Source organism: Camelus bactrianus, chromosome 13 (assembly GCF_048773025.1).
Source record: "Camelus bactrianus isolate YW-2024 breed Bactrian camel chromosome 13, ASM4877302v1, whole genome shotgun sequence".
Taxonomy (NCBI): domain Eukaryota; kingdom Metazoa; phylum Chordata; class Mammalia; order Artiodactyla; family Camelidae; genus Camelus; species Camelus bactrianus.
In genome coordinates this window covers 65,662,675-65,672,958 of record NC_133551.1, presented here as the reverse complement: position 1 = coordinate 65,672,958, position 10,284 = coordinate 65,662,675, and the positions used below count along the sequence as shown (strand labels likewise).

Genomic DNA, 10,284 nt, shown 5'->3' with positions numbered 1-10,284 from the left:
AACATACAGTGCTCCTGTTTGCAGGGATTGCTGGGGGAGTTAAACAAACACTCTGGACTCCTAACCCAGGGCTCTCTGGACACAGGGCGCGGATGCCCAGGTGAGGGCGCGTGGAGGTGGGACACTCCTGCCCGAAGTTCCCCAGGGGCCGGACAGTTGAACTCCTTGAATAGTGAGGAAGAGGGGCTGCCTCAAACCAGGATGTGAAAAGGCCACGGGGGCAGGGAGGGCGAAGGCAGGCGGGCGGGGAGGCCGCCGCCGGGGAGGCCGCCAGACACAGTAAATAATTCACACAGATGAACTGGAGATAAGTGCGGCTTCGTTGGGGATTGAGTTCAGGTCGGAAGAGGCTCAGACGGTTGCAGGGGACTTGTGGTCTCCCTTGTCTGAGAGGGGAGAATTAATACCGCTCTGTCTGCCTGGAATACGCGGCCCCAGGTGCCAGCTCCGGGCCACTCCCTGCTATTGGCGGGAGCTCCCCGGAACTGCCCCGCGGGGCAAGCAGCCTCGGCCGGCCGCCACGCCTAGCCGTCCCCATGGCAACCGGCTGGCCTGGTCCAGGGTTCACCGCCAACCGGATCCTCACTCTCCCCTCCCCCACGGGCGGATGGGCGTTTTAGGCTCAGAACCCTGCGCTCTCCAAGGGACCGGAAGCGGTAGAAAGACGTCTTGTCCGACCCCCTCCTTATATTAGAGCAGCTGAAACCAAGGATTTGGGGATCGGCCTCCTTGGGGTCAATCCCAGCTCCGCGACTTTTTAGATGTGCCACCTGAGGCAGGTGACTTCACTGCTCCGTGCCTCGGTTTCCCGATCTAGAAAATAGGAATAGTAATGATCATAACTACCTCCCAGAGTGTTGTGAAAATTAAATGAATTAAATACAAGGAGTGCCTATAACAAGCACCTTGTAAATATTTTCCATACTGGGAAAAGGAGCCCCAGAAAGCGAAATACCTGTGCACGGCGACAGTCACACAGTGTGCTACTGGCACATTTGGGATTGGAATGCAATCGCCAGTCCTTTCCAGGACACCCACTGTGGATGTTGGCAGCATTCTGTTGAGGATCTCCAAGGGTTTCCTAAACTTCCTGTGAGCCCACCCCTCCCTCCTTCTTGACCTCTTGAAGCTCAGCTGTCATCAAATGGTCACTGACCAGGGAGTGAGGTCTCTGAAGGCTGGAGGAGACCTTGCTTTAGGCAGCACCGTCTCCTCAGTGCCAATACCCAGCAGAATACCCGCACCACCCACGCCTGACAGTTGAGTCCTTGAATGAATATGGATGCAATTCATTATTAGTTAATTTCCTCTACCCAAACACCCTCCCAGGCCAAGCTCTTTAAGCCTTAGCCACAGGCTCTCTGCCTTACTGGACACCCCTTTCCCTGACAACTTTCTGCCATCACTGCCTGACCCCATCCACCCAACCCCCATTGCCACTCTGTTAGGATTTCCCATGGCCCATTTCCCAGGTCCTCCTCCTCCCTTCAGCCTGGCCTCCCTGACCTCCCTTCCCTTCTAGTGACCCTTTGTCCTCAAACAGCTGCTTCTGGGTCGAGAACCTTTCTCTAAGCCCGTGGGTGTGTACTACCCTGGGTTGAGGGCAGACCTTCCAACATGAGGGGTAACAAGCCCAACCAAGTCCTCATCTCGGGGGGGGGGGGTAGGTAGGATGGGGTGGGGGCCCAGTGCCGACAAGGTGGGGCTGTGAAAAAAGTGGCTTGGGGCCCCTGGACACAGGCTGTCTGTCCCCAGGGACCACCTCACAATCTCCAGCCCAGCTGCCAGGTTTCCCCGGATACAGCCCGGTCGCCGAGGATTTATTTTTGCATATGGTTTGGGAGAATCTCTGTTGCTGGAATAATGACAATCTTTTTTTTTTCCCCTCCTCCAATAGGCAGATTTTATAAACCAGAGCAGCTGCCTGAAGGTTTCCAAGAGAAAATTCTGCACAGTTTCTAATCAGGGTGACAGTTCCCCCTGCACAGGAAGTTGCTTTTATTAAATTTTTTAATTTTTTTTTTTTTTTTTTTTGGTAAGGCTCCATCTATCGGTCATCAGGCAGCACCTTGGACCTTGTGGGCATTTTGTTTTTCCCCGGTTTGCCTGGAACTTGTGATTACATCGCAACCACAATGGGCTTGCCCAACACAGGGGCAAAGTTAACGGCTGAAACGTGGGTCACTCACCTCGCTGGGGCAGAAAAATCCCAATCAATTCTAGAGATACTCCCCCCTTAAAGGAAGGGGAACACAACTTCCCACCTTCTAAGTGGGCTGTAATGAGGCCCTTCCAAAGAGGACAGTATGGAAGCTTGGCAGTGGAGAAACCTGACAAATGCCAACTCAGCCAGATAATCAAGGTCATTATCAACAGTGATCAGTCATGTCGATAATATGTACTCTTGACATGGTGTGCTGAGAATGACACTTTATTCACCTCCACGGTCTTCCTCCCCAAACCTATAACCCCAGTTGAAGCATGAGAAAAACATCAGACAGACTCTCAATTGAGGGACAGCCTCCAAAATACCTGACTAGTACTCCACCAGAAACAAGGAAAGTCTGAGAAATGATCACAGCCAAGAGGTGCTTCAGGAGACGCGATAACTAAATGCAATGTGGTGTCCTGGATGGAATCCTGGAACAGCAAAAGGACATTAGGTAAAAACTAAGGAAATCCGAGTGAACCATAAGGTTTAGTTAATAGTACTATACCAGTGTTGCATCCTCAGTTTGAAAAGCATACCTTGGAAATGTCAGATGTTAACAATAGGAGAAACTGGGTCGGGGATATATGGCAACTGTGTACTGCCTTCACAAATTCTCTGTAAACATCAAACTATTCTGAAGTTAAAAGTTTATTTTTTTAAACAGTGAGTCACACGTTTGGGTTTCAGGCAGTCCCCAAGACCCAGTTCTCTTTGGTTCTCTCTTTTTGCCAACATGAAGGATCTGAGCTGCTGACTTTGGGGGTATGCAAGCTCCTCGCTCCCAACCTCATTACCATAGCAACCATCATCATTTTCAAGCCCAGGGAGCAACTCCCATTTCTTCACCATTGTCTACCCATTTAGCCTAGCCTCGCCTTGCCCAAAGTAGGTGCTAAGTCGATATTTGTCAAATGAACGAAATTCAAGAAGGACCTGTTGATGGAGGGGGATCCAAGCAGAAAGCCAAGTTCTTTCCTTCCCAGGGCAAGAAGTCAGTACCTGCTAATCTCCATCCAGAGAAGGAAGGTTTCTAGCAATCTGGTTGGAAGCAGGCAGGAGTCTTCTCTCAACTGCCTTTGGAGAGCAAGCGCACTGGTTTACTTAGGATCATATTGATTGAGGGCTTTGCAGAACTGACAGGGATGAGAGACAGGCTGATTCCTCCACCTCCACTGCCCCTCTGGCCCCTCCGGGCATCAGCTGTGGATTGCCAAAAAAACGGTCTGCAGAGAAGCTTCATGCACCACAAACTGTTTGCTAGGTCTTGAAAGTCCACTGCCTGGCACATAGTAGGCACCTCATGTATGTTCACATGATGACTACCATTTATTAGGCACCAGGCCCTGTGCTTGGGAGGAGAGGGAGTTCCTGTTTAATCCTTTGTGTGGTAGGCATTGCCACCATCCCCATTTTACAAAAAGAGAAACAGAGGCCCAAAGAGCTTGAGAAACTGGCCCCAAGTCACAACTAGAACGTATGTAAGAGAGGCTTCAAATCCAAGTCCTGTTAAGTCCCAAACCCGTGTGCTCCACCTGCCCACCAGCCACCCTGAAGTCTAGCCCCTCTGCTGGGCCCCAAGGACCCAGAACCGGCTGCCTGCTGTCCACAGAGGCACCCACACTCACGCCTTCATCTGTGGCCTCCAAACAGCAGCGATTTTCAAGGCTCTTTCTTTTAAAACTTAATTTGTCAATTTCCTCCTTAGAGGTGCTTTTTGAGATTCCTTCAGGCTGTCAGCCTGGACAGGCCACGGAAGCAGCTTCCAGGGTGATGGATGCTTAGGACAAGCATTCAATTAGTGAAGTTTGAATAATGCAGCCCTGGATGCTGATCAGTGCCTAGAGGCTTAGAGACACCCTCCCCCACCTTGGACTTTGCACGGGCTTTTCCATATTTCTTGCTACCTAACCGAATACTTCAAATATATCCTGCACTTGGTATAATTTGATATCTGCCCAGTCCCCAAAGTGCCTTCTCAACAAATGTTTACCCCAATGTTCAAGTATATTTAAAAGATTTATATTCCCTGTTGCTGAATGGAGTGCTCAGGAAAGGCGGATTCTGCCTTCCTGGGCAGAGGACCCTGCCTTGGCTGCTGGGGTGGCCTCCAGCAGGAACATTTTAATACATCACTTATCAAAATGGACCTGAGCCTTGGCCAAGGGCTCCCGCACTCCCCCCTTCGCTGACCACATCCAAGCCCTGCCTCCCTCTGACCCCTTATGCAGTTGTCTGTTGGCAGAATAGCTGGAGAGCCCAGGCTCAGAACACTAAGCCAACCAAAGGCTCTTCAAGGCTGGAAGGCAGTGGCTGCAGCTGGGACTGAGCCTGGGTGTGGGGTCAGATGACTCTGTATCCCCATCCTGGAGCCTGGACTCTGGGCTCAAGTTGACTTCACCACTTCCTAGCTGAGTGACCTTATGCAAGTTCCTTAATGCCTCGGAGCCCAGGTTTCTCCTGCACCATCAAGATACTTCACTGGACTGTTGTTGAGTCCGGCATAGAGTAAAAGCTCAAAGAATGTTGCACAGTCCCTTTTGCCCCTCTGGGGTGTCGACTTCCTCAGCTACTGAAGAGAAAGGTGTGGGTTTCAGGGTCGCTGGGCCGATTTTGTGAGGGAGCACAAGGGAGAGCACTTTGTAATGGCACAGTGCTCTGATCAGGTTAAGTGGTAATTACTCCTGGGTGCGCACAGAGAGCTGCCTTCAGAAGGAATCTTTTCCTTTGGCTCCTCCCCTTCTTGGCAAATTGATGCTGCACAGAGGATGGGCCCTGCCCCCAACCTTCTCATGGGGAGAGCACAGGGGAGAGCTGGGCTCCGTGGTGTCTAAAGGTCCATTGGTTCCAAACACTGGGATTCTCTGGGGCCAGGTTTGGGAACAGGGTCACAAGCCTGGGAAAATCAAGCCAGCACCCCCAACCATTCTGCCAGCACACTGGCTGGCCCGCCATGATGACTGACAGAGATGCTGCTGGGTCCCCCTGCGGCTCTGGGCCCCCACCTCCTGAGAAGGGGGATGAGACATCACCCCCTTCCCCACAGGCCCTCTGGAGCCCCTTCCCCCACCCCCGAGCCTGCCTTACCTGATGTCTGAGTCACACTCAGGCTCCTGTCACTGTGAGCTGTGTTGTGACTCCCCGGCTGACAGTTTTACCACAAACACATTAAAAGCTCCCGACACTGGGACTCCCAGATGCCAAACAGCCCAGCAGAAGAAAATTCTCCTGGTCTTTCTTCAGCCAAAATCCTTCTCCCAACTCCTCCTTCCCCAGGGGCCTGCTCCACAGTCATTGAGCATCCTGAGCCCAAAAAGAGGCTTAGATTTTTTATTTTTCATAACGAATCTTTTTGAGCAGTGATTGGAGGAGAGCTGCTGAGAAAGCCTGAGAGGATGGACTCAGGTGGTGGACCCCAGTGAAGCAGGCTCATCCCTCCAGCAAGGACCTATACTTGGGAAGGCAAAGGTGCAGGGGAAAGTTCCTCCCCAGTCCTGCCTTTGAGGACAGGTGGCCCTGGATGAAGGGGTTACCTGGGCATCTGATGCTGAGTGCTACTTTGTGCTAGGTGTCAAGTTCATCTTCCCAGCAACCTTTGAGGCGGGAGCTGCATTATACCCACTTCACAGATTTGGAAACTGAGGCTTAAAGAAGTGAAGGGACTTACTCAAGTCCATAGAGCTAGGAAGTGAAGGAGCTGGGATTTGAATCCAAGTCTACCAGCCTCCAAACATTGCTCTTAACAAGACAGACTCCCTGCTGACATCCTGCCTTCCTTCTCTCCGAACCCCACCAGGGATGGCAGAAACCTCAGGGAAGCAGGCAGAGCCCAACCTGAATCCAAATTGGATGAACTTGCCAATCCAGCTGTTCTTTGCCACCATCTGAACCCAAGCCACAGAGGCCTCCATACCTTTTTGCCTCACAGACCAAAGCTACCATTCCATTCCCTCCTTCCTGTCTGCAACCAGCAGACAAAAAGCAAGTCCCCAAACCAAAGCAGAGAAGAGAGGAGTGAGACACAGGAACAGTTCTTTAATTGTACATTGGAGAAATAGCCCTGTGTGCTGGTTAAAGGTGCAACATACAGAATATCGAATTAAGAAAAGAGGGAACAGGGTAGGAAAAGGAAGAAACCTCTTGAGGTCCAGAGTTGCAAACAAAAAATGGTAAAAGATTTCCTCACGCAAGAGGCATTTTTGCAAATACCATGCAAAACAGGCAGCTGGTGTGCCTTAAGAGAACCCCTATAAATAACAGAAAAAGACACTCCAAGCATTCCTTTACGTGGACTCAGAGCACAGGGAAAAGAGAAAAAACCAAAATGCCTTTTGGCATTTCAAGATATTTGGCACTCTTGTGATTACATTTTTACAGTCCATTAAAGAGAATAAACTGACACGATATTAGAGAAAAAAAAACAGGCTGCTCACACAACAGACTGCAGGGAGAGGTTAGAAAAAGCTCAAGCATTTTTTTTGTTTTGTTTTTTAGTGTTTTTTTTTTCCTGACATATAAAATGTGTCCATTTGCATTAACTTGGGCAAAGAGCTTGCAGCAACAAAGAAACACAAGCTTTACAATTCATTTTAAAATAAAACAAGGATTCTTTCTCTGTATCATTCCTTAGAAAAGTTCTCTTCTTGTTTTAAACACATTCTTGATAACTTCAAAAGATGACCAAAATAAGATGGAACATCTATAGAGATCATTTTCTGATTTTTTTTGTACATCCAAGGATAGCAACATAAAAAAATAAAACTGGACAGCATTTCACATCCAAGTGCACAGAATCATTTTTGCAAGGTTAAATAATGTAAACATTGGGAACAGCCAAATCAGCAAAGAATGCCAACACCTCAAAACACTCGGTGTTGCCGCTTCATTATTTAAGTGGTTCAAAATCCAGATCTATAATTGTGCAATATTCACTGTATATAAAAAGAAATGGATATTAATTTTGACAAATAGCTGCAACTGAGACTTCTTTTTTATTTCTTTATATGTGTGTATATAGTGATTTTTTTTAATTTTTTAAAATTTTTTTAAAATTTTTATTTTTGCAAAGGAGCCCAGAGCCTTCGCCTTCTCACGCCTCATCTGTCCCCCGGCCTGACACGAGATACAGGTTGTTGATTTCATCGTGGGTAGCAAGCTAGTAATAAATTTCAAAGTGCTTTCGCTTTTCATATTCTTTTTGCCAACAACTGTTATCGCCGTTCTTATGCTCTCCCTTAACTCATTGTCTTTGGGGGAGTTAGACACCAGGAGGTGCCTTGTCTGTCATATTTTTCAGCACGTCATCAATCCTATCATCTTCAATAACAACTGCAAAAAAAGGAGAAAAGGAGAGGTGAGCGCGCTTGGGCCTCGCAGGGGTCTCTCAAGTTTCGCTTTACGCGAGGAGGCGAGGCGGGGGTTGCGGGGAAGGAGAGGGAGGGGGGTCTCCACGCACGCTGACACAGCCCCATACCCTCCTGCTCTGCGAGGGGTCCCTTTGCTGCTTCCCTCTGAACCACTCCCCTACCCCCAGGCTGCGTCCCAGCACCCTTCTGAGAAAAGGAAGCAGAGAGGGAGCAAATCCCGCAGCCCCGGCTGCAGTCAGGGTAAGCACTGGCCTTGACCTCAATCCCCCACCCCCGAGGGCGCATTTATTTAGAAAGAAGGCTCTGGGGCAGGGGAGGGAGGGGAGGAGGAGCCGCGGTCTTCAAGTCTGGGACCCTCGGGGGTGCCTCGAGCACCGCGCGAGTGGCGCGAGCAGCCTGGGCTGGGTGCGGAGGGGCGCTGAGCGAAAGGGGACGCCAGGAGCGGGTCCCACGGTGCGCAGCCCGTCGAGGATTCTGGCCTCGCCTGGGCTGGGGGCTCCCCTCTTGCGCGCCTCCCTCCGCGAGGCCCCCGGGCGGACTCGGCCTCTCCGCACTTGCGGCCGATGCAGAGGTCAGAGCTTCCCTTTGCTGCTCGCCTGGGGATCGACCGCCTCTTGGCGTCTGCCTCTCACTGTCCCCCGCCTCTCTCACCAACTCTACCTAGCCTCGCCTTCCTCCGTCCCTCCATCAGTCTCTCGGCAAGACGGTCACCTGCCGAGGTCTCTGGACCTCTCAGTGTCTGGGATGTCGGTCGCCCTCATTGTTCCAACTGCTTTTCTGTCCTCCCCAGACTTGCGTCCCCGTCTCGCTATCTCTCCGGCTCTGGCTCCCTCTCCGGAGCTTTGTCTCGGTCTCTGCCCACCTGGGTCTCCCCGCCACCTCCCCCCGCCGTCCCCCTCCCTATCTCTGCGTCTCAGTCTCTCCCGGCAGCTGTCGATCTCCCTCATTGTCCCTGCGCCTCTGGAGCTCCTCTCGGAGCCTCTCCGTGTCCCAGTCTCTCCGGGGCTTTTCCAGGTCTAGCGCCTAGCGCCTAGCGCCCAGGCTCGACAATAACCGCCCCCCTCCCAACCCCAAGTAACAATGAAAAGCCCGTGCGACCCGAAGGCCCCTAGCCTTCCCTGCAAGAACGGGTCCTCTCCCCCGCAGTTCCCCACGTCGGCCCCTGGGGAGCCCTGGGACCCCTCCCCCGGGCTGTAGATCGAGTGCAGCTGCAACTACACTGCGTAAAAGGGGGAGGGGAGTATTTAGAAATGAAAAGGCAAACTTTGGCATAGGTGGGGACCAGGGTATAACCTTTCAGCCCCCGCTGCAGCGAGATGCCGCCACGCCCCCTGGGTGACCCCAAGGAGGATCCGGCTGAGGGGGAGGGGTTTCTGAGACCAGCCAGAGCTGGACCCGCAGTGCGGGATCCCCCCAATTCTGTGCGATGAGATTTTAGTGGTTCGGAACCGGCTCCCCGGTGCGGGAGATCCCCGCAAACCTCCGTCAGGCCTAGGTGCCCGAGAATCCGGTGTCGGGGGAAGGGGCCGCGAACTCACCCCGCTTGCTTCGGCCGATCTGGCCCAGCTTGGGCGGCCGCTTATTCTGCCCGGAGCCGAAGAAGTTGTTGGTGTCCTGCAGGCGGCAGGAGAAGATCTGGCCCACGTCGCCGCCGTCGCCGTAGGGGCTCAGCTTCTCGTCGCCGTAGGGCAGCACCTCCGACATGGTCGCGTCCGGGGGCTCCGCGGCGGCACCTCCTCCGCCCGCGTCCCCGCCCGCGGCGGACAGGGTCAGCGGCGCTGGGGCCGGGGGCGGCCGGCCGGGGACGGCCCGCGGGCTGCGGCGGCTGTGGCGCCGGCGAGAGGCCGGGGGCGCCGCTGGGGCAGGAGCGCGCAGCCCGCCCGAGCGACCCCGCGAGCGCCCGCGGCTGCGCTGCGCTGCGCTGCGCTCCGGCTGGGCGCGCGAGTGGCTGTTGCTCCGGCAGAGGCGGGCAAGACTCACATCCTCGGCGCGCTCGGGCGCTTGGCTGGGGCCGAGCCGGGCGGGGCTACGAGCCGAAGGAGGAGGCTGTCCCAGTGAGCCCCGAGGGCGCGGGGCCGAGGAGGGCGCACCCCGGGGAGCCCGGCGGGCTGGTCCTGCGGCGAGTGCGGGCGGCAGCGGTGCTGGTTCGGGGAGGCTGACTGGGGAGCTGCGAGCGGCGGGGCTGCGAGGGGCGGGGGGGAGGGGAGCGAGGGAGGAGGGAGGGCACGGGGCGGGGTGGGGGGGGAGAGGATACCCGGAGGGAGGGAGGGAGGAGGGAGAGAGAAACCGAGAGGGAGACGGGGAGAGAAGCAGAGAGAGAATGGGAGGCAGGGAAATCAAGAGAAAGAGACAGAAAAGAGAGGGACAGAGGAAGAGGAGAGGGAGAAGAAAGGAGAGGGAGAAGAAAGGGCAGGGGGAGCGACTAGATCAGGATTGGAGAGGAAGAGGGGAGAGAGGAGAAGGAAAGGGGAAGGGAGGGAGAAAAGAGGGTCGGAGAGGGAAGGAGAGAAAGGGAGGAGAAGGAGGCTAGGACCGAGAGCCAGCCACCCAGCGAGCTGCGAGCGAGAAATGCCGGCCGCGGCGCGGAGGCGAGGCCCGGTGGGGGAGGGCAGGAGGAGGGCGGGGAGGAGGGGACCCGGGCCGCGGGGAGAGATCCCTGGAAGCCGAGCGACGTCACGGGGCCGGGCCGGCCGGCCCGGGCCGCGGCTC

The 10,284-nt window shown here is 54.2% G+C and overlaps 1 protein-coding gene across 1 annotated transcript; it reads right to left on the bottom strand.

Annotated features, from left to right (window-relative positions):
• Positions 1-7,327: 7,327 nt before the first annotated feature.
• On the bottom strand, positions 7,328-9,987 carry CAMK2N1 (calcium/calmodulin dependent protein kinase II inhibitor 1). Its single transcript, XM_010957433.3, has 2 exons — positions 9,114-9,987; positions 7,328-7,537 (listed from the first exon to the last, which is right to left on the bottom strand). The coding sequence occupies exons 1-2, from the start codon at positions 9,277-9,279 to the stop codon at positions 7,467-7,469; spliced, it is 237 nt and encodes a 78-aa protein (XP_010955735.1). The 5' UTR covers positions 9,280-9,987; the 3' UTR covers positions 7,328-7,466.
• Between the last annotated feature and the right edge of the window lie 297 nt (positions 9,988-10,284).

What these genes read in the sequence shown, in the direction of transcription:
- CAMK2N1 (XM_010957433.3), bottom strand. Translation starts at nt 9,279, where the DNA reads ATGTCGGAGGTGCTGCCCTACGGCGACGAGAAGCTGAGCCCCTACGGC. An exon ending in GATCGGCCGAAGCAAGCGGG is followed by an intron (nt 7,538 to 9,113) that starts GTGAGTTCGCGG and finishes CTTTTTTTGCAG; the next exon opens with TTGTTATTGAAGATGATAGG.